The 24,485-nt window shown below is 41.4% G+C and overlaps 1 protein-coding gene across 1 annotated transcript in view; it reads right to left on the reverse strand.

Moving 5' to 3' along the window:
• Positions 1 to 1,732: 1,732 nt before the first annotated feature.
• The window catches only part of tmem94 (transmembrane protein 94), a 30,111-nt gene continuing 7,358 nt past the window's right edge, over positions 1,733 to 24,485 (reverse strand). The window contains exons 6-32 of the mRNA XM_080834796.1: positions 24,256 to 24,464; positions 23,908 to 24,059; positions 23,699 to 23,801; positions 23,516 to 23,602; positions 22,715 to 22,831; positions 21,928 to 21,984; positions 18,389 to 18,493; positions 17,938 to 18,111; positions 17,549 to 17,776; positions 16,877 to 17,192; positions 14,148 to 14,321; positions 13,939 to 14,041; positions 13,180 to 13,391; positions 12,652 to 12,833; positions 11,844 to 11,979; positions 11,467 to 11,582; positions 11,035 to 11,134; positions 10,532 to 10,640; positions 9,932 to 10,121; positions 9,399 to 9,476; positions 8,849 to 8,934; positions 5,806 to 5,887; positions 5,532 to 5,692; positions 5,110 to 5,204; positions 4,916 to 5,009; positions 4,049 to 4,219; positions 1,733 to 3,909 (exon numbers count right to left, since the gene is read on the reverse strand). Of these exons, the coding sequence (XP_080690922.1) occupies positions 3,837 to 3,909; positions 4,049 to 4,219; positions 4,916 to 5,009; positions 5,110 to 5,204; positions 5,532 to 5,692; positions 5,806 to 5,887; positions 8,849 to 8,934; positions 9,399 to 9,476; positions 9,932 to 10,121; positions 10,532 to 10,640; positions 11,035 to 11,134; positions 11,467 to 11,582; positions 11,844 to 11,979; positions 12,652 to 12,833; positions 13,180 to 13,391; positions 13,939 to 14,041; positions 14,148 to 14,321; positions 16,877 to 17,192; positions 17,549 to 17,776; positions 17,938 to 18,111; positions 18,389 to 18,493; positions 21,928 to 21,984; positions 22,715 to 22,831; positions 23,516 to 23,602; positions 23,699 to 23,801; positions 23,908 to 24,059; positions 24,256 to 24,464 (3,710 nt within the window). The 3' untranslated portion in view covers positions 1,733 to 3,836. The remainder of the gene's footprint in view (positions 3,910 to 4,048; positions 4,220 to 4,915; positions 5,010 to 5,109; positions 5,205 to 5,531; positions 5,693 to 5,805; positions 5,888 to 8,848; positions 8,935 to 9,398; positions 9,477 to 9,931; positions 10,122 to 10,531; positions 10,641 to 11,034; positions 11,135 to 11,466; positions 11,583 to 11,843; positions 11,980 to 12,651; positions 12,834 to 13,179; positions 13,392 to 13,938; positions 14,042 to 14,147; positions 14,322 to 16,876; positions 17,193 to 17,548; positions 17,777 to 17,937; positions 18,112 to 18,388; positions 18,494 to 21,927; positions 21,985 to 22,714; positions 22,832 to 23,515; positions 23,603 to 23,698; positions 23,802 to 23,907; positions 24,060 to 24,255; positions 24,465 to 24,485) is intronic.

Consider the following 24,485-nt stretch of genomic DNA (forward strand, 5'->3'; position numbering starts at 1 on the left):
GGTTTAAACAGTATCTGATAAGCCATAATGATGGTATGTCGGTGGTCGATGGGTGGCAAGCTAGACCATATACATGTCTATGAGCTACATGATCCGCCTCCCAAGAGGCCTGATCCGTTAAATTCTGCAGTCCTGTGTACACAGACATAATGAACAAAGCACTTGTTTGAGAAGTCTTTGTTTCAAAAACCCGTCATAAAAACAAGCTGGAAGGAATGACTAGATATAACATGACCAAGTATTTATAGCTGAAAGTAGTGCAGTCTAAACCAGTCCGGCAATAAATCTTTGCTTTTTGAAGGTTATAATATTTTGTATTAGTTTAAACTAATCACTAAATGACATTAGTCCAAACTGAAACTGATGAAGCATATGGTTGACACATAATAGTAGAAGGTTTTAACCATTTACATGTCATTACTTACACGCTGACTAGATACGTATGCTTTGTAGAGCAAAAGCATTTTCAAAATGTGCGAAACAATGGCAAATTGATGCGCAAACCACCTCATCCCACAAATGCATGGTCCTTACAAATGTGGCACCATTTAAAAGGGAACTAGACAGACTTTCCAACGGTATAAGATTTTTTTGCCGAGAAGCATTGTTACAACAAAGAAATAATCTACCAAACAGGAGAATAGGTGAATTTTGGCACATTTTTCATGGGCGCAGCCCACATACTCAGCTGTGCTGCTCATCCCACAAATCCCACATGTTCCTTACAAATGTGGCACCATTTAAAAGGGAACTAAACAGGCTTTCCAACGGTATAAGATTGATTGCCAAGAAGCATTGTTTCAACAAAGAAATAATCTACCAAACACAAATTTCCAATAAACTGTTTACTAGTGGCAGAGAAGATTTGGCACATTTTTCATGGGTGCAACCCACATACTCACCTCTGCTGCTCATCTGCCAAATGCATGTTCCTTACAAATGTGGCACCATTTATAAGGGAACTAAACAGGCTTTCTAACGGTTTAAGATGTATTGCCAAGAAGCATGGTTACAACAAAGAAATAATACCAAACACAAATGTCCTTACTTTTCGTTCTATGTTTATATTAATTATGATATTAAATGATTGAACTCAGGGCATCTATGCAGCTTCAAATTGGGGAAATCATTTTTAAAATAAATTAGCATATGTTAATCACATGCTAGCAGCTGCCAACCGATAAGATGTTTCCCTTAAAAGACGGTTAAAGAGCTCCAATAGGAAGAAACCCTCTGGGTGCTCGTGCCTTACATACCTGATCTCCACACATTGGGATGGCCCATTCAATTACATGGATTCATTTTCATACCTGATCACCATACATTGGGATGGCCCATTCAAGTACATGGATTAATTTTCACTATTTTGAGGAGCCGTATAGTAAAATGTTCTCAGTACTGATTGCAATGATTGCAAGATATGAGATTCTCCCAGTAGCTACATTAAGTCCAGTGACACTACAGAGAAACTCTTTCATGAGTAAGATGAAGTCATTTCATGCTTTAAAAAAATAAGTCAATACAAATGTGGTATGACCACAGCAAATGTCACCAATGTAAAAACAATTATTCAATCCACTGATGGAGACCAGCACACTAACATAAAAAACATTTATTATCATGACATACGATTATTGATACACAAATTATTTGGGTAAAATAATATTACAGAGGTAAAAAATATACAAAATGTACACCAATCATTAACATTCATAAAACCTGTGAACATTCGTGAAGTAGTCAAGTACTACTGTACAGTATGTCATGTCAATCAATGCATTTCAGTGGCCAGTGCACATGTTCGCCCTTATCCCAGTCTGATGTGGGAGCAGTTCAATGAGATTGTCAGTGATGGGGAGAGGGACACCCACAACACATGCTTGATTGAGCCTCCATAGTTGTGGCTACACAAAACCAACTAAAGTGAATAAAATGTCCTCACAAAGACAGCATCCCTTAAGTCTTCATGCATAACATTTAAAGCAATGATAGAAAATATACCTGACATAAAAATAGAGATCCTTTTTTCATTATTGTTTAAATGGATCTACTATATTAAAAAAAAAAAAAAAAACATTCCTTTTGACTTTGATTGCTAGACAGTCATTTGTGATATTTCAAAGTCCCCTTTTGAGACTGCAGCACCAATAAGCTCTGCTAAAGCCATTTAGTAAAGTAGGGCTTGGCCAACTAAGGCTGCTGGTGAAGCCTTAGAGTTATTAGACAGCCCTGAGTCAAGAAGACTGACTTGCAAAGACTGATTGTTTCATGTTTCCACACCTAAATCTGCCAGCAGAGATGCTAGACAGCATTCTGCACATGTAAAAGGCATGTTGGGTGTAATCACATGACCAAGGCTTCTGTATACGTGTCTGTTGCTGTGTGGGAGGGTGATGGTGGACAGGTGATGAGATTAGAAATGTCTAAATCATTCAAAAGTAATTGACTAATGATGGCACTAAAAAAGGGGGGGGGGGTGCTAGGGTGTGTTAAAGGGAGAAGGCAAAACATTTGTTTTGGTTTGGCCATTTATTTTCACGGGCCAGACTGGAAAGGCAGGGACCCAGCACCTTATCTTTCTACGGACAGGCTAGTGCATCCGCACTCCATCCCCATCAGATAAACACACGCCACTCTCCCACCACGTTCATCTCGTCTGACCCCCGTGGCCCAGACGTAGTACCTGTGCTTTATTGGCTACATGCAAGGCTCCTGGTTAGACACGTGGAGAACTGAGGAGGAGGATGAAAAAAGGAAGGTCTTGCTGCAGAGCTGCGCCAGTTAATAACCACAACACTAAATGCTGTCAGATTCCATGTTCAAATCATGACTACTGTAAAGAACAAGAGGTAGACTGGCAACATAAACTTTGCATTTACAATTTGAGTGAAGTTAAAATTAGTTAAGCCTTCTTCAACAAAGAGACAACTAATGTATTGGAATCCATGACCATGAGGAATGTATGCTGATGCATGAGGCTTTATGCACATCCACTCAATACCCCCTATTGCTGTAGCCAGGCATGAACAGCACACCAGCAGTCAACACTAGGTCATGAGTCCCAGGTAGCTTGTGTACAGACATATGTAATGTGTGCAGCCATCCAGCTGCAAATGACTGGAGAACAGTGTCTGCCCGATGTCAAAGTAAATTACAGTACAATACAAAGTGCCTTTCCGTCAATAATGAACTGATATGACTGATATTTTTCACCACGGATAGAGCTTGACAGAACAATCCCACTAGTCTGTCCTCTTGAAAGTGAGGCATTTGATAGTTCTTGAGGTGGATGTTTGACATTCACATCTGCTGTAACCTCACCACTGAGAGCCTACTGCCATAATGGACTTGGATCAGGAGTGAGGAACCAAAAGGGTCATTTCTTGTTCTTATTTTTCTAATCATGCACCTGGAGGGGAAATGCCACAAATCAACTAGGGCTGAAGGGGGACGAGATGAAGTGTGAGATCCCTGGCCAAGAACAGCAATCAGTCAGAAAACATACAAAACACAGCTTCTCATCACTGTTTGTGCGGCTCTAGTTAAGACAAATTGAATTTACAGACCTCTCCCAATCTTCTAAACTGGGGAGAATAAATATTACCTTTGTATTTCAGAAAGGAATGCCAGCAAACAAAATGAGGAGTAAGTTATGGTGTTCTTGTAAGGAGATATGGAGCATCAGAGTGGATTTGACCAGGCTGGATCTAGGTTCAGACAGCGGTACTCTTAAATGGTGAGAAATGCAGATTTCTTAACTTGATGGTCAAGAGTATATCTGCCTTTTCAGAGATTGCTTCAGGGTCCAGTTCCCAAACTTGGTCGTTATCAGGACCTCAAAAAGGGGAATTCATGCCCAATTTAGTCTCAAACTGGAGCTTTTGCCTCTTCTGGTAACGAACTCGAACCCTGAAACACAGCACAGTTTTCATTAGTAACACAGTATTCTCCCTGTCTGACAATATACTTACAATGGACAGAGCACTCACTGCACTCAAGTGACCTCAATCAAATGTTTTTATATTATTCTCAGATTCAAATTCTTTACCTGATTTCATGTAGCTTGACCACTTCATTCACCAGGACCACCACTATGGTGGAAAGGAAGCCCACTAGCCAGACCATGAAGGGGATGTCACTCAGTGACAAGGTCAGGGTGGCATTCCGGTCCTGCCACAGCTGGAAGTCCACTGTTGCCTGAAGCCCCTGGCCCAGCAACCTTTAATGGAAATCAGAACGTCAGCCCATCAGAAGAGTATGTGCATTAAATTCAGTCAGTTTATCAGAACAGTAGAAGAGTATGTGCTTTGAATTCAATCAGAACAGCAGAAGATTATGTGCATGTGCACTATGTGAATTCAGTCAGCCAATCAGACCAGCAGACAGAAGACTATGTGCTTTGAATTCCCTCAGTAGGTCCTTAGCTTCACGTGCTCCTCTGAACCTCAACCAAGCGATTATCCAATAAATGTAATTTTACATGAATAATACAATCCGTACACATTGGAAATCTGTATGATTTTATCATCTTTGAATAACATTAGAAAACCTAAATTCTCACATTTTTCACTCAATTCCCTACCACCACCAAAAAAACTATAAATGAGGATCAGCCTTTCAATCCTACACAATGATGTTGTTTGCTTATAAAGTCCTGATTTTTTACGTGCCCCCTACAGATATGATATGATGTGCAGGCCAGATCAGCTGATGCAACAGGCTACAACCTATCAGGCAGGAACGTATTTTTTAAGTGATTTTATTTGCTGTATTTTATTCTAGATTTCAAATGGAATCGGCAATTGCTTCTCACTCTGATTGCTTGAGTTACAGGATAACACAGGAAAGGAAGAGCAGAGGACAAAACTGCAAATCGTAATCTGCCATGGTGTCCAACATACAGAGAAACACTTACACTACAGGGACAGTGAGGCACCACCATGTGTTACTGAAGGGGTTCTTCTTCCACAGGGGCTGGGAGCGATGCACATAGCTCATAGATATGACCACTACGGAAAACAAAAATGACATTCCAATACTCATATGAAAATGATTGAATGAAAAAACACAGTTCTAACGCCACAGTGGAGTATGAGGCCTCAGCATTACCTATGTGCAAGGCCATGAAGCAAGCCATGATCTTTTGGACCAGCAGCAGACCATTGGAGAACTCATAGAACCACCCCGGGGCGTCAGCAGATGAGCTACAGCAAACAGTTAGAGAAATAAAAGGGAGTTTTGGGAACATTTTTGAGAAAATAAAACTAGAAATAAACTCAAAATGATCATACATTAAATGACTGGAACCCAGTTCTGGCTAATTTGTAATCAATACATCTGATCAGATGCAGGCGAGTACATGTTATCTATACACTCACTATACACATTATAGACATCTGATACAATGTAATTAATTAGCAACATTGTCATTTAAGTCATGCTACCAAATGGAAGTCCCAACAATAAAAGACAAGCTATTGAGCACATCTGTAAGTTATTACGGATCTGTTTTGGGTGAGAAAGGTGGGTACCTGGCAGTGAATATGTGCAAGCAGCTAACGTTGCCATCGGCGCGGGTGATGTTAGCAGCTAAGGAGCACACCTCCAGCAGGGAGAAGCCAAACCCCAGGAGGTAGGTGACCATGGTCAGACCAAACTTTAACAGGAAACACCCCAGGAAGTACTGCTGCGTCTAAGGAGGTTTAGAGATGGGAAAGATTTACAGATAACAAACAATACAATTGACTTCCTCAAACACAAGCTTTACTGCCAGATGAAGCTCAAGCAAATGTAACAATGACATACCTTTCTTGGAATAGCGTCCAAGTTCTTACCAGTGGCCACAGTCATCACTGAGCTGTCTGGTGGTTTACCAAGGAAGGACACACTGCAAAAGCAAACAGTAAATGCATTCAACACTATATGCATGTGTGTATAATCCATGTGTTATGAACGTATGATCATCATGATCTGTGAAGAGGAAGAACTGGCGGAAAAGACTATCAGGCATTGACCTGAAAATAATGAACATCTAGATTTAAAAAAATGTCATAACAGACAGAAGTCAAAGTCTTCACAGAGATTCTACTCTTCTAACCAATGTTTAAAGATTGTAGTGATACCCAAGCATTTTTCATGCAACTGCATAAAGTGTCAGTATCCAGGGGGTACACAGACAGAATTCAAAACACGACGACCATGACAATGGGTTATTTTCTGATTGGTTGTCGTGTCTTACAAACTACAAATAGATCTGGTCAAAACAACACACCTGCCCCATTTATTGTTTTTGTATATGGGCCATTCTACCGAATTGGTGCAAAGTCAGGTCGGAAATATTTGGATTTTTTTTATGTTTTATTCCCAAAACTTTGTCCGTATGTATATTGTACCATATCTAAAGTACACTTATCTAGTAAAAGAACAGTCCATTTTTATATTGTATTTTCAGAATGTGTTGGAATGTTTTTCCTCTTCCAAAAATTGTCACTACCGAAACATCACATTTACTATAGTAAAAAAGTATTATTATTGACCTGTTCAGATTGTGTTTCCTTCCCTTCTCTGAAGAGTATTTTTACAAATATTTCTTGAAGGTTTTCACAATGAAATCCATAAAAATGAATTTTTTACCAAATTTTCAAGTTCAATTTATACAATTCATCAAAATCTAAGTGCAATATTTCTTTGTAAAATGCTAAATACTGATCATATTGATTCCAGAGTTGTTCATTGATGAAATTGAACATACATTAATCCAATCAGTATCATAACATTTTAGTTGATTACTCAATATACTTAATTTTTTACAAAACATCCTGTGTTTCGGTAGTGCTGCACTGTTTCGGTAGTGACATCCAGTGTTTCGGTAGTGACTGCACTGTTGGATGGATGTTCATTTCTCTCCCAAAATCTTCCAAAAGGTGCTCTGGGCCGCCCTTTAGTCCACACAACACATTTATTTAAAAATTATGGGATTGAACTACTTACCAATTAATTTTGTCACTACCGAAATCATCTGGTCACTACCATATGTTTCGGTAGTGACTGTTTCGGTAGTGACAATTCTAGCTAACTTTAAGCATAAATAAAGAATTCTAAAAAGCACACGGCATGCAAACACATCTTTGAAGAGGTGAACACACATACAAACATAAGATTTTCCATGAAACCCCAAAAGGTTTACTTAATTGAAGAAAACATGCGTTTCGGTAGTGACAATTCTTAAGGTTACACGTCGATTTTCAGACTTTGGAACACATTTATATAAAAACTATGGGATTTAGCTACTTACCATTCAACCATGAGGGTCAGAGATGCAGTGTCACTGCATGGTCAAAAATGCAGAGTCATGGCTAAAACACAGGCTCAGCCAATGGACTAAAACTCTTGTGTTTCGGTAGTGACATGAAAACTAGGGACATGATTTTTTGAGTATAGAAAATTGATTTAAAAATTAAACCCACAATAAATCTAAATATTCCAAGTTCTGTTTCAACCCAATCATAAAGATCTTTGAAATTAAATCATTGAAAAAAATCTAAAAAAATTGAAAAGTGTTATTTAAAGGCATTGAAATTTAGAATTCAGGGTTGGGGACAGCTACTTCCCAATAGAAAGTACCCTAAAAATGATGATTTTGTATATATTTAGCTTATCACTATCTCATGTAATGCATTGGGTTTATATAGACCATAACATTTTCTAATTAAATATCTATGCCTAAATACCTAATTGTTTTGTAAATAGTTTTTATTGTTGAGGGACTGCATATTACACGAATTCGGTAGAATGGCCCATATGTGGCCACCTTAGTAGCCTGGCCGTTACCAGCCTGTGACTCCATTTCATTCCGTCTTTCAGTCTGGGCCAACCCAATGCATTTTGGTTTCCGAGATGGGCGGGTGCTTATCTTGAGGTTTAAAATCATTGGAGTTCCCTTAACCAATCAGCAACGTTTAGTAAGCATTCTGTAGATTAAACTCTTCCCAAAGCCAGTTGGGAGAAGAGCTACGACGTCCTTTCCAATCATAAAACTTACAAGAAAATACTCTTGTTCTCCTTTTAATTTTCTGATGTTCTCGAGAGTTGAGACAACTTTTCCGATAGCTTTTCGTGTCTTTTCCTCCAAGGCGAGTTTTGCGTCACAGCTCTGAACTGTTCGCTGATTGGTCCTGCAAAATTTTGAGTTCTGGAGACGATTGTCAATGGGGTTGGGCCAGACTGAGTATGAGCTTGAAATCAATTCAGGCGGAAATACGTAGGATGGTGTCACCAGGCTACCACCTTAGTGCCAAAGGTTTGAAATGCTCTCGGTAAACACACTTAGAGTGTAAACACTGTCTTAACATTGCCATGGCAACATACAAGCAACATTTATGAACTTGGACAGACCTGTTGTGAAATATATAAACTTCACTATGTCAGTGTACACTACAATCTTGAAATCATTATTTCTTTATAATTATTAATTATTATAATCAAACAATAAGTAGTAAAAACCCAAATGAACATTTATCACCACTTGCAGACAGGTGACCTCCAGTATCTTTCTTTGTATGACCACTACATATAGTACCATACAGGCTATTTTCAAATGGGGACATGGGGAAGAAAGCATTCTGCAGAGTCAATGGTCCAAACTGAGTATGTACGTTGCAATTAAATACAAAGCTAAATTGTACATCTCAATATTTGTTGCACATTGCCAAAGCCCGGGTGCATGACAGTTGCTATTGTATACATTGGGAATGGTGGACAAGTTATGACCAAAAGTTTGGGCCTGATATGAAATGACTAAAATGTCTAGTTATTAAATGGGCGCTTTGTTGTTGAAATTAGGTCTTACCTGAGCAGTGGATAGCAGAAGCAGGACAACCAGAGTATGTCAGTGATGTTCAGAGGAGGAGGCAGCTGGGTTAGACAGGCCAGGAACTACAGTTCAGAGAATACAGCCAATCACATAATACACTAACCACACACAATAACTAATAACCACTGGAGTAGTCAGTATTGATGATGCACTGATTGTATAGTTTCAGGCCTACTTCAGGGGTTAACACCATGTTCTATGTTCCATGCCTTCCTAGAGCTTTGAAGCAGGATGACCACCATAACAATGGCACATGTTAGTGCCTATACTACTTTCAGTTGACCTTACCTGGGCAAGTACTTGGTATATCTCAACAGCACCTACCCACAGGGGACTGCACAGTATTACTTTTGGGAATGCAGATTCAACATCATATGTAATAATCTGGTTTAATCTACTGTAAAACCATTTGATGGTAAACAAACAACACTATCATTTTAGTCTGATGGAAAAATGCCTACTTATTTGTAAACTATGGGACTACACTTCTGTTGGTTTGATTCCATTCTGAAGTGTTTCCACGCACCTGAAGGATGACCAGGGCCAGCTGGCACTGCAACAAGAACAGGAAGCACTTCCTGATCCCATATGTAGTGTGCCGTGCCTGGAGACAAAGAAAGGACATAGAGTTTAGATTCTTTAGTAGTTTTTAGACAACTCAAGGCAAGATACTCTCTACATTCTTTCAGTTGTACCCTTTCTATTATCAACAGCAACCACCAGGAACATCCACGAAGGAAAGCAAAGCCTCTGTAATAACCTTTAAACTCATGTGCAGTAATCTCAATGATACTAAATTAGACTGACCGTGCAGATTTTTCCTTTCAACGAAAAACAAAGAAAACCTAGCAAAACTATGATGAGATTCACTTTATTCAGAATAATTATGGCATAATACTTCCCAGAAATACATCTGCTAGCTCACTTTAATCAGTGCAAGCTGTGGTGTTGTGTGTGTTTGCAAGGCAAGTCTGTTTAGTTAGCCTGCTAGGTTAAGTCCCTACTGCCTCTTCACTGCCTGATGCACTGAAATGTATTCTGTGTGGCTGTGTGCTGTACCTGTTCAATGAGCTTCACCATGCTGACACTCTCCCCCTGGTGGAAGTTGACAGAGCAGCCCAGTGAGTTGAGCTGTCCTGATAGGCTGAGGGGTGTGAGCTCATCGCTGCTGTCGTTCACACTGCAGCCAGTGGCATAGCCAAACGTCTCCCATGAGCAGCGAGATGGGTAGAGTGGGTCCAGAGCAATGCTGAAACACACAGTCCAATCAGCACCCGCACCGGCCCAGTGAGGTCAGCATATATGACCAATCAGCACCCACACTGGCCCAGTGAGGAGAGCATATATGACCAATCAGCACCCACACTGGCCCAGTGAGGTCAGCATATATGACCAATCAGCACCCACACTGGCCCAGTGAAGTCAGCATATATGACCTCATGGAAGTCATGCTACACATAAAGTGCTAGGGTTTATATAATTGCACATTATAATTACTTACTAAAATGCACTTCTGTAAACAATACTGGTGTGTATCTGATTATTGGTTCAAATGTTCAACTACAAAACACTCTGGCGGTCACAGCAAGCGTTCTAATGTTTGGGCCAACTGTTTGATTTGTTTGACGTCAGGAAACATCAGAAGAGACTGATTCTTACCTGAGGTCACTCTGAAGGAACAGGCAACTGTTGCGGAAATTGGCTGAACTGCCAAGACAACATGTGACCTCCCTATTCTCCTGCATGATCTTCATCATCTCACACATCGCTGCATCACAAACACATAAGAACAAAAGTTAGTCTTAACCTGATGTATGACTGTTAAAGTGAGTCTTTACCTGATGTACTACTGTTAAAGTGAGTCTTAACCTGACCTATGACTTCTGTTAAAGTGAGTCTTAACCTGATGTATGACGTTTAAAGTGAGTCTTTACCTGATGTACTACTGTTAAAGAGAGTCTTAACCTGATGTATGACTTCTGTTAAAGTGAGTCTTAACCTGATGTTTTCCTACTGTTTAAGTGAGTCTTAACCTGATGTACTACTGTTAAAGTGAGTCTTAACTTGATGTACTACTGTTAAAGTGAGTCTTAACCTGATGGATCACTGCTGTTAAAGTGAAGGAAAACAAACAGGTATTGCAACACAAAGGTGAAACTGACTTTCAGGGGTGCAGTCCGTGAAAAGTGGAACAAGCAGAGGCACATTGTCGATGTTCTTCAGATGGGGACGCACTTGGTGAATCCCGCGAGGCAGTTTAGCCTTCAGAAAGAACAGATCCAACAGATACAAAAGTAAGAAAGAGGCAGGCACAGAAGCAGAAGAAAGAACAATCAATACTTTTTCCTGTTGTTTCTACTAATACATTCAAGTACAATAAACATCATATCTAGTATCAAATCAAACGTACGCCGCATTTCATACCAAGATGCAACACAATGCGGGTATCATATCATTGACTTATTCCAGCCAGGATGATTCATTTTCTATCTACCTCTGTATATTTACTGTAATTGACATTAGTGAAATGTTACAATGAATGTGCAGAATAAACCTCTAAATACAGGCAAAACAGGGTGATCTATGCAACATACTCGATTGCAATCCTCCAGAAAACTGGGCACGTCGCTATCTGTCGGCTGGAAGCCGGCGAGGTCGGATTGGCCCTCATCTTCTGGTAGTAATGGACCCTCAGCCTCATCACGGGAGTCTATATGAAAGACAGATTCAAGTCATTATAATTAAGAATAGTTCCCAATTCATTGGACATGACATCCATTGGCTAATTTTCAACGATTAAAATATATATTATACATGCTCATGTTCATGTTGTATTTACAGTGGACACTATGGAGGTACTTTGTTAATCAAAAAAGGAAAAGACGAATATCATTTCAGCGTAATTGTCATTTAGAAACTGGAATACTAGATGGGGCATCCTAAGATGGCTGCTGATGGTCAAGAAGTTCACCTTGCAGATGGTCATCGTGCAGTGAGCCAGCCTGACTGGGACTAGAGGGGGGGCCATCACACTGTCCTTCCCCGTTGGGCGTCAGAGAAATGTGGCAGTTCCATCCGGTCTCCAGGCCCATCTTCTCAGCAAACACCTATACATCAGAGAACCACACCCATACAGCACAGAAAGAACTCAAACACCTATATGTCAGAGAACCACACCCATACAGCACAGGAAGAACTCAAACACCTCTACATCAGAGAACCACACCCATACATCAGAGAACCACACCTATACAGCACAGGAAGAACTCAAACACCTATACATCAGAGAACCACACCCATACAGCACAGAAAAAACTCAAACACCTATATGTCAGAGAACCACACCCATACAGCACAGGAAGAACTCAAACACCTCTACATCAGAGAACCACACCCATACATCAGAGAACCACACCTATACAGCACAGAAAGAACTCAAACACCTATACATCAGAGAACCACACCCATACAGCACAGAAAGAACTCAAACACCTCTACATCAGAGAACCACACCCATACATCAGAGAACCACACCCATACATCAGAGAACCACACCTATACAGCACAGAAAGAACTCAAACACCTATACATCAGAGAACCACACCCATACAGCACAGAAAGAACTCAAACACCTATACATCAGAGAACCACACCTATACAGCACAGAAAGAACTCAAACACCTATACATCAGAGAACCACACCCATACAGCACAGAAAGAACTCAAACACCTATACATCAGAGAACAGAATCATGCCCCGATGTTTGTTACAGCTGTACCTTGCTGCGCAGTTCATCTTCCATGGAGAAATAGACAAAGCGGATGCAGGCTGTCACCAGTGCGTCAATGAGCCGCACTGTGTCCAAACGGGCCTGGAACTGTGAGGACACCATGCCCATGAAGATCTGACCACTCAGGGCCTGCACACAGTCCTCCCGCTCCAAGCCTTCACAGATGCCCTCTGAGACAGGGCATACAGAAAGAGAATGTCAGAGAATGAAGAGAATAGAGCAAGGAGTTTGACCAGAGATAAAATACCTTCAAACTAACTTGAGGTACAAGAACTACCACAAGAATAGGGGAAAGGGTTTAGTGGCAGTATCGTTATTTTCATTTTTTTGTGTGCTAGTGTTTTGCTGAAGGATTGCGTTGTGTTGAGTTCTCTGGTCAAGAAGTGGGTCATAAATGCTATTTTTCCAAAAGAGAATTATTCTCACAACAGTGCTGTTAGACAAAGGATCCTGTTTATGTGTTTCAATATCATGTTTTCCAATGCTATGATAATTCACCCATCTCTGTTGACTCACCATCTGAGCTCCAGCTATTCCGTCGGCTGCCTCCATGCTTGATGGGCGTGGTGCCAGGCAAGTCCAACCCAGAGAACAGGGCTGGGCCCGGGGCAAGTTCCACACACTTCCCATTCAACTGAGATGAGAGTGTCACCTGCATGGGCTTATAGGCAAATGCTGAGCAATAACCCGCTAGGCAGGCACGCTGATAAAAATCCAGTACCTTCTTTCTACAAAATAAAACAAAAGATAGCAATTAAAAACTCTGTTTCAGACTGACTGCCTAGTGGGCAGATGCAACATAAAGTGCCTCAGTGATGAGGTAATGCAGTGGTTCCCAAACTGTTTTGACTTGTGACCCCACAAACGCTCCTGATCCAAGTCATTTGCAAAAACACAGACACAGTTTTAGTTTGTTTAACTAAACAATGGGCGGTGGCATTTTATTTCAACTTGATTTATATAGGGCAACTGAAAATGGTGGACCCCATTTCATTTTCAGGTTGTTAATGCATGTTACTGTTAATGTCTCAATGACCTGAGGCTGGGGGCTACAGCTACACCTACAGCCTTTATGCATAACTAATGAGTGACTGTAGCTAGTATCTCCGTACTGTAGACCATAACAAATGCCTTCAGGACAAGCTAGTGTGAGTGCTTCCGTGAGTTGACATTGCCTCTCCTGCCATTAATATACTAAGAAGCAAGGAGCCAGGCCTACATGTTGCTATTCTACAGATGCTTGCACGCTTGTAATAATGTAGACGGGTTTCAGACCTGTCAGAGCCAGAGAGAGGGTAGATGTCCGAGCCATCCCAGAAGTCTGTGCAGGACTCCAGTATGAGGTCTGCTGAGCCATGAGACAGCATCTGCACATTACCTGTGTGAGAGAGGAATACGTTTGAAAAGTCAATCTATACATAACTATGCATTTGTCTATTCAGTTATGGAGGAAAAACAGTTGAAGACAGAGAGATGCTGCTTACTGGTGGTGCCGTCACGCACAAGAAGGCTGATGAGGTGATGGATGGGAGGCTGGCGTTTGTTGAAGTGGTGTGAGCGGCGTGGGGCTGACTCCTGTCTCTTCTCTCCAGATGGCAGCTGATATAAGGCCAGGTGATTGTCCTGCTGGAAGAGCTCTCGTGCCCCAGGGGTGAAGCCTGAAAGGGGACAGCACAGTACATGATGTTTAGGCATGTATGCAGTCTGTTTAGGTACTGTATATTTGTGGTGTTAGTTTCTGTATATGTATGGTGTCTCTATTTGTCACAAATGTAAGGCGAATGGAGTCTTATTTCAACTATGAAATGAACGGTAACCTTATTGTAACCACATCTAAGCTATCCCACTGCACGAAAAGCAAGATTATCGGGCCCGTATACGCTGTGATACAGCCGCGAATGATCACCATTCCTGGATGATCGCGGACATTCCCCCGAAATATCCGTCTGCCGCATACGGACGGAATTTCCCGGGAAGGAACCTGCGAGGGGAGGGGGGCCGATGTGTTTAGCATTCTCACCTCCCGCTGACAGAGGTGCGAAATGCTCTTATTAGCATATTGACTGTCAGCAGTCTAGCCACACACACCCTGCTGCAGCCATTGGTTGAAAACGACAAGGAATTGAATTAAAACGTCTTGTGATGAGACGGAATGAGATTCTGTCTATAGATCAGCTTTCAACTGACAAAACGTATCCCCTCCCATTTACAGCTATTGCCCCAATAAAAACGAAATTAAAATGTACACGATAATAATTTAATTAATATTCTGTCTTTAGGGTTTTGCTCCGGGGTTATAACATTTCTTGATTTGACTTCCGTTTTCAGAGTTGTCTTTAGGGTTTTGATTTCGGGGATATCACGATTCTTGCTTTGCCTTTCAGTTTCAGAGTTCGAGTGTTCCTATGTAGGCTACTTTCAAGGCTGTTCCACTCACACTCACATTCCGGAGCTTCCTCTCTGTAATGTTCTTGAGATTCACTTTTGGCATGTAATTATACAGAGTCGGGCTTACTCTGATATTGAGCTAGTCATTTCGCAACTTGGAACATGTTTGCCACTCGTACATATCTAACCTGTGTCTTTTCAGGTAGATTTTACGCGAGCTTCGTGAGATTTGAACCTGCGCTCTTCAGGTTAGTGGAGTAGATGTACCTAATGGTGCTGTTACTAACCGCTTAGCCACCTTTTCTGGTAAGGATTTAGCTAGTCGGTGCGACTAAGTACCTGGTTTATCATTCCTCCCCCCTCTGGGGTATTTCTCTTCTGTTACTGGAGCCAGCGAATTGGGAATTGTTTAGTGGACTTATGTGACGTTTTAATTATGTTTACGTAAAGGCGCCCGAGGCAACATTAGAAACTTTAGACTCGAATAATAAACGTTCAATTTCTAGTCTTTTTTACACGTAGTAAGTTTCAATAACACCATACCATTCGACCATCGACACCATCGACATTCACAGTGGTGTAGTGGTCCCTGGAGAAGTGGGTATACTCTTTATTTATTTATACAGCACAGGATAAACACCCTGTTTTGAGAAGTGGGTATACCCAATGCTGACTGAAAAATAAGTGGGTATACTCCGTATACCTGCGTATACACTGGACTACACCACTGGACATTCCAGGAGCAAAGATGAGACGTCATTGTGTGGTGAGAACTGATAAAAAAAATCGCCTGCCTTCTGTTTTCCACGGTAGATCGCATGTTATGCTAGAAATGGCTTAGCATGGGTGGGATGGGGAAAGATAACACCTTTCCATCCAGACGCAAATTTAGCTAATCGGAATCTGTAAGTGGTTTCCAGATATATATATAGTTGATCTCTCTTATTTGACAAAGCAGTGAGTTAGCTGTCTTTCAATGTCTCTTGTCGAATTATCTCACATGTTTATGGTGGTATGTGTTTAAAAGTTTTAACTTAGGCTATGTGTAATGCTCCTAACTTATATATTATTATTTCACCTTAATGTTCTTGAGATTCGTTTCTGGCATGTAATTATACAGTCAGGCTTACTCTGATAACAGTCATTAAGAGTCGTTAACAGTCGTTAAGCAACTTGGGCCATGGTTGGTTAAATCCCACATTTCATGCAGTGTCCCCTTCTGCCGGCTGATTGTTCGTCCAAACCGGCGAACGCTTTTCTACTACTTGTTTGCACCCCGTCTTGTTTCCAAGCTACAATCACGGTGAAAGCTGATCAAGAGAATCGGTCAGTCTTGAGCCAAGCTAGTGGATGGTGTTGAAAAGCATAACAAGTTGTGAATGGTGGATATCGCTACCATCAAAAAGTTCTGGATCCATAATCCATTTAGGACTGTTACCTTCATTTACACACTAAAACAGACACTAAAAAATATTCAAATATGTTTTCTTTGTCAAGGCAGTCTTGCAGTGAAATAACATTATTCCTTCTTAAAAAAAATTATTTTCTTGAATCCTGTCCTAGGCTAACACAGACAAGGACGAAACATATGGAATAGATGATCCCATGCTGTTTAATGAGTGATCTACCAGTCCTTAATGTGTAACTCAAGCTGGGACATTGCCACCATGACACTACAACTTAATCTAACCTGTTTCCTCTAGATTACACAATTTAAGCACAACTGCCACTCATCTAGACAATACAACCACATGACATTTCTGTCTAGATAAACAGCCACGTGCAAGAGAGGCATACATCTGAATGTGTCCTACTTGGTCCTCACCTATGAGGCGTGAGAGCTCACACAGACCCCAGGGCACGTGCAGGGGCAGCACGGCACCATGGCTCTCCTGCAGCGCCAGGTTGGACAGGTGGTCTGAGAAGTGGCACAGCTGCTGGGTGACGTTGGCATTGCACAGGTTGAGCAGGATGTTCAGGCCCAGAGGCTTAAGTGACGGAAGGTGGCCCTGCCAGCCAGAGTCATCAAACTGAATACTGACAGGGTTCTGCTGGTCCTGGGACAGACTGAGCATCTCGAGGTGGTAGTCACACACAAAGTCCTCTGCTTCACAGAACCCAGACGCATCCTCTACACATGGCTGTTAGTAGATGAGAAGAGAGTCAATACACAGAAGGCCTTTCTGTAGAGACATTCACATTTGAACACAATATACATCATAGCAACCTTGGATGGATGGGGCAAAATGTATTTATTTATGTCAAATGTCGCCGCTCAACTGTACGTTGTTTAACATTAGTTTGCCGGTTTTGTTTTCCATGTTTGGCATACCGCTAATGTGTGGATTTATGTTACTGTTCAGTACATAATATAATTATAATAATAATAATAATAATAATAATAATAATTTTAAAAAAAACAAGGGGGTGTTGTGTGTGAGTGTGTATGTGTCCATATGTGTGTGCGTGTTGGAAAGAGTGAAAAATAGGGAAATACCTGGGATGGTTGATCTTCGCCACCTTCCGTGTCATGGCTGAAGCTCACATTGGAGCCAGATGGGTGTTTGACGCGTGAGGTCTGAGGGGCCCGGCGGGGCCTCTGTGCGTCCGAGGAGCGAGCGGTGTCATGGGACGTCTCACTGGGCTCCTGTTCTCCCGCCGTCATCATCAGGGCGGAGCAGTCACCCATGGGGAGGCGCAGGAGAGCTTCTCCCTCCTGGACCTGCTTCAGTCAACATTAGAGGAGAAGACATGTTTGGCATTAGGAGTTACCAATGTATTGCCTACAGTGATAATCCAAGAAGTGAAACCAAACCAATCTAGTTCAGTTTATTGTAGATTTTCATCCTATTACAGAGTCATGTGACCACAAAGGCACTGCCTTACCTCATCTCGGTCCTCCTCTCCCTCCATTCGGCCGTAGGAGTCGATTGAGAGGTCGTCTCTGAGGTCCTCCTGACTGTCGTGATCCATCTCCACGCGCCCACTGAAGAACAGCACAGTCTCTGGGCTGGGGTTGGGCCATGACAGAATTCCCTGCTTGTCCACGCAGCACAGCACCTGTGTATCACACACACACACACACACACACACACACACACACACACACACACACACACACACACACACACACACACACACACACACACACACACAATTAAACTGTGTTCATGTTTCCTAGTCTATTATTCACATTGTAAGAGATTTAATTACCTTCATATTTTAACCATGGGACCAAACACTGTGTGGCAGATTTTCCATTCTGGCCAGTTGCAACACATGAAATAGCCAGCAGGGTATTCGAAGTGACTGATCCCAGATCAGGGAAAGTACTCACTGTGACTGATCCCAGATTGTGCAACAGACTTGAGGTGTAGCAAAGTGTACGTGATTCTCCCTTGAGCATGCCCACCAGGTGCCTCCACACAGAACGCAACATCTCCTACAAACACACACACACACACACATACAAAAAACAACAAACAAATCAGTTACCAATTCTCACAGGAGTTCATGATTTATTAACTGGATAGTTTCTTTCCCTTGGGTCACCTGCAGTGCTTTTGGAAATCTAAAAGTAGTAAAAGCCATAGATGAACTAAATTCCAAAAGGAGATGTATTAAGATAATCTCTCTTTACAAACTCAGGCTTGTGGTAACACTATACCTGCCAGTTTGATATCTAAAATGGTGTGGTGCACAGTTAAGAGTTTGATATCTAGAATGGTGTGGAACCCAATGAAGAGTTAGATGGGAAGTGCAGGCCAGGGTCAAGACATGCAAAGCAGCTTTCATTGCAGAAATACGGTAGAATTATGACAGAGAAATATAGCTGCCACAAAGAGAATACTAAATGATTCATTCTGTGAATGAAAATGAAATACCGTATTTTCCGGACTATAAGGCGCACTTAAAAGCCTTTAATTTTCTTACTGACCTCGAAGCGATTTTGTGTGGTACACGGCGCTCTGTCAAAATGGTTCAGTACGACTTTGGTAAACTACAAAGCCGCACCGCTTGCATTACGGCAACCGTATTTTATATAAACCCTCGAACAGTACATTGCTTCCGACCACTGTTGCTCTCTTTGCTGGTGGCTCGGTGTTGGAAGTGCCCTCTCCAGCAAGCTTGAAATTACATCTAAAGTAACTTGCTACGGAGGAATGCTGGGAGCGTTGCTCTCTATCCATTAAATAGGGAATGTATTTCACGTATGTGTAGAACCTTTTTACAATGGCTGACCTTAAATAAAACGGCAGTGAAAGAGCCAAGAGACTGGAGGCAAACAGTACCTCTGCCTCAATGAGGGGAGCGTGTGAGAGCATATCAGCATGCTAACGTTATACTTATTAGCAGCAAGGCTAGCTGGCTACTAGGTGTTTCAATAGATTTTTGGTCTAAGCGTTAGCAGCAACCTAACAATAATGGATGAGAGCTTCAGTTAAGACTTAATTACTCTGCAACATTTTGAGAGTTATTGTGAATACGCTAAAGTTCGATTTAGCCGATTTAACAGTTTTTTTACGTGTTACAACCGAACAAGGTTGGGAGTTATTTTGAATACGCTCAGTAACATTTGAACAATGTTGAGAGTTATTGTGAACACGTTTAATAAAGTTTGACTGACTGACTGTTTTGTTTCGCGTAATGCACCTTATAGTCCGGTGCACTTCATATATGAAAAACCATTCATTGACAATGCGCCTTATAATCCAGTGCGCCCTATAGTGTGGAAAATACGGTAAATGAAATAGAATGGTCATGTGGTCGATTTCAATCAATTTAGATTCATCCTCCAATACCATAGATTTTAGAAAGAGACATCTCTAGTTCCATCAAGCAACTGATTTTATTTGACTGATTTGAACTTCTGGGGATAGGACAAAATACTGTTGACTGTTTCGATTTACTCATTTTTCTAGGACCAATTGTCACCTTCTCTGCTTCTATCACAGTTACACGAGTTGTCTTTGCTCCTGTTATGTAAGCAGCATGTTCTGACGAGATAAGATTTACAATGAGTCTTGGGTCAATGAGCCTTGAGTCAATAAGTCTTGTGAATATCATTTTAACAGCATTGCATACAAGAAAATATTGTTTTGGGCAAGTAACTGTATAATAAGCAGGATAATCTATAGACCACCAGTCAGTATTGGGGAAAAAATCCCTTGAGGTGGAAACAAGCCCCAGACGCTCCACACTGACCACAGACCAGTGGACTATACACTATTCCTTACATATTAATGACAAACCCCTGACGCTCCACACTGACCACAGACCAGTGGACTATACACTACCCCTTAAATATTAATGACAAACCCCAGACGCTCCACACTGACCACAGACCAGTGGACTATACACTATCCCTTAAAGGTGCAATAAGGATCAATAGCTATTCGCTAAAGGTATGCTAGCAGCTAAAACTAACGAAATCTCTTGAAATGTGCTGACTTTGACATTATGACAAACTAGTTACTCAACGACTGTCCTTACACAGTCAAACAGCTCATGCCTATCGACCCTGCTATCGCAATGGCACGGACGCGATTCTCCATATTAAAAGTCATTGTAGCGCCCCAATTTTTTTTAAGCTGTTATTTTAAGGTTAAACTGCTTACACGGTGCCATTGGCATAGCAGGGTCGATAGGCATATAACTGCGTTCTGTAGTTTTGCCTGCCGCAGCCCGCGGACCTGACTTGTTTACCTTCTGCCGATCTAGTAGTTTAAGCTGCTAGCATACCTTTAGCGAATAGCTATTGATCCTTATTGCACCTTTAAATAATAATGACAAACCACATCCATGCCAAGTGGCATCATCATAGGGTTCAATCATCTATATATTTGGCTATGTATTTGATCAATTTCCTCTAATAAGCTTGGTGATAGACTTGCCAGAATATCTAGATACAAAACAAAATAAAGGAACTGCAGTGTTTGTGAACACATCATCATTATTTAACAAAAAGAAAGCTGAAACCATTTAGTTAAAAGGAATTTTTTGAATTTACAAATAGTTTAAGACATTCTTTTTCAGAGAATGTATTTCTCCCTACCCATCCAAGTAATACCTTCAGCAGACAGCACTGTTATGGTGAGAGGCCATTCTTCATTTTAAACACCCCTAACAGTGCATGACTCTTACACCAATCCTTTCATGCACACAACCATACGAAGCAAAAGGATAACACTCTTCTTTGCTTCAATATACCTATGCAACAATTTGACACTTTTTGAGGTATATTTGTATAAGCTTCTAGTTGTGGTATTGTCTTCAAATTCATTTTAATGATATGGCCATGTGAAGTCGTTCCGACCAGCCATCCAGGATATGCACTGCACTATGTAGTTCTGTGTTTTTTGCTATGATAAAGTCAGACAAGCTTTCACAGCATGACACTATCAGCTATATCACTAAAAGATAGGTGAGTTCTCCGTTAGGTGTTCATGACACTATCAGCTATATCACCAAAAGATAGGGAGTTCTCCGTTAGGTGATCTGTGACAAAGTATCAGAAAATCAGAAAATGACTCAAAGACAATACAAGAAATATTTTAGTATTACTTGCAAGGAGACTTTTAATTTCTAACATGCATATCTGAGGCAAACACACGTGAAGAGGCAAATTGAAGAGGAAGAGGAAAGGGAGGGCAGGCAAGCCATTTACCATCACATGGATGGTTATACACATGCGAAAAAGGCGAAGGCAAAAGACAATGTGAAGCAGGAACGTGGCCCATAATATCTACTGAAGCGGTGCTTGAAAACATACATTCAACGAAGTAATGAGAAGCCAGAGCAGAGGATCGGGGTGATTGTGAAGAATGAGGGGGTGGGGTGCAGGGGTCGAAAGGGAGTGGAATTGTGAGGCTATACCTGGGAGGACACCACTTCCGTGTAGCTGCTTAGAGTGTCCTCAGAGAACTTAGCAAGCTGGATCAAGAGAAGAGGCTCATTAACAGCAGGCCCCTTTCTTAGCTTTGCACAACCATTTAAAGTTCAGGCCTTAGGAGTTTGGTTTTGACCTTCAAACCAAGGATACAATGTTGCTCAGGAATACATGGATGTCATCCAACATGAGGAAACAGTTTATCCCAAAGGACAGACCTCAGAACTAAAAATACTGGGGCAACACTGTCTGACTAAACATCAGTTAATTAGAATTTAGTTTTTTAAAGAATGCTTGCACTTGTGTTACGCACCATTTATAGTTTGCAAGGCTAGTCTCGCTAGGTTTTAAGTTACTTGGAGATGTGCCTTGGATATCCATCGAAAGTTTAGAATATCCCGAGATACAAATTTGATTAGGAACAGAGTACAACAGCTTTTCACAAGTGAATCCAGGGGGTTAAGCACATATCCACTGAGACCACAGCCGGATAACATATCTATCAAAGCTGCAGTCAATGTCGTTTTTAGAACAAGAACTGAAATACTTGTAGACCCAAAATAATGACATCTGAAGAACAAAAGTTGAGTTTCCCAGTGTCTTCTGTGCATGTTGATACTTTATTTGAGGAGTTCTTAAACTTAATAATCATCTTCCAGTCCAGATGCATTTTCAATTTTGAAAACAAAAACTACTTCCTACACCTCAAAGTGAATGTTTGTTTTGTAGTGTATCTTGATGTCTGTGGTTGTGTCTGTAAATTGTATGGCTTACCATTCCAATGGGGGAGTTGCGGTTGGACTCTGCTAGAACACGAGCCTCCCCGTATGCGTTCACCAGCACCCACATGACAGGGAACAGCAGAGGGAGGATAGGAAGCACTCCCATCATCTACACACAGAACATGGGGAACACAAATAAGTAGAATCTGCCAGTCAGTCTTTCAAAATAAATCCCAACAGGACTGCAAAGTGTTTACTATTATACAGTTAGTGCTCAAAACAAAGAGATTTCTTCAAATATTTATTGATAATGATTTTATATCCATTTCAGGTGTTGCATAGCAATGTATTATCTGCTATCTTTGAATTACAATTAATGTCTAGCGTAGTGATATGAAACTGGTGACCAAACTGGTTTGCACCCTTACATCAGAAGATATTGGATGGAGTCATTATGGGCAACACCCTCAAATTTGATTGACAAGCAACTTTGAAATTGGTTGATGAATCAAAAAAAATCTGAAAATACTTTTTTGTCAACATAGCCTGTAGATGATGTACACAACATTTTGAGCGATGTTTTGAAAATGTAAATATTTGGCAGGAAATGGGTTCATTAGATTCCGGGGCTTTCAACGAATCAGAAGAAAAAAATATGTTTTACAGTAATGGTAAGACGGGTACCTGTGTTTAAATTTAAATCTTGCGGGATCTCGACTAAGTTGGCCTCTAGATAAACCAATCATCAATGTACATCACATGCAACAGATTCATATCATATACACAGCCAGTGGACCTTTCAATAACTCTAGCTTTTCCAAGACTTAATTTTCATGTTGGAGAGCAGAAATACCTGCAACTGGAAGAAGTTGAATGGTGCAGGAGTCAGACTGGGAGTGTCACAGAAGAAGCGCACTGTGTTAACAGTGAAGAAGGCCACCTGCACAGAGAAAAACACACTTGGCATTAAGAACATAGCAGGGAACAGATCATGAAAACACATTCATCTCATCAAAGTCAGAAAGTGTTACCATACCAACACAGCAGGACATGCATATTTGGCCATGATGGTCTGAACGGTGAAACGCTCGTTGTCCAGGGCTGTGATTGGTCGAGACAGAGCCAGGTCTAAACTGCTCCTGTTGAACATTTAAATACGTCAGAAGTGATTTAAATGAAGCAAGGAATAAAGACCAACACAGGGATAACGGGGGCATTTTCTCCAGCATCCAGGTTCCTGCTAACCTGATGTTATTGAGCACGGGTGTGCGGACCACCCTGAAGAGCCTGTGCTGCTGAGGACTGTGGGGGCCCCTCTTCTCAATCCCACGGGGGGATGGAGGGGGGGAGAAGGGAGGGAAGAGATCTCCTGGCTCCAGCACAATGTGCTCATCATCCTAAAGAACAGAAACAGAAAGGGACACCATCACATACCACTGACAATATTCAACAGACAGAGCTCTAAAAACCCATAAAGATTTTGTAGATGAAATATAATCTAATCAGGTTCCCCCCGACCCCCATACATGAAACAGACACCCAGTCTTGTTATGATCATAGAGAGAAAGATAGAAAGAGAGAGAGAGAGATCACCTTGATTCCTCTGAGAGAAGCAAAAGTCTCCTGACCAGGCCTCAGAGCAATGACGTCCCCCTCCACCAGCAGACTGACCGGTAGATTAACCAGCTGTTCATCTCGATAAGTCCAGTGCAGGGACCAGGATGGGGAGGAAGGAGTGTAGAGGTCAGGGTAAAGTGCAGGGGCCCATCTGAATGGCTGCTCTCCACAGACCTCCAGGTGATCTAGAAGAGATAAGAAAAGTT

This window comes from Sprattus sprattus, assembly GCF_963457725.1.
Source record: "Sprattus sprattus genome assembly, chromosome: 3".
NCBI lineage: Eukaryota > Metazoa > Chordata > Actinopteri > Clupeiformes > Clupeidae > Sprattus > Sprattus sprattus.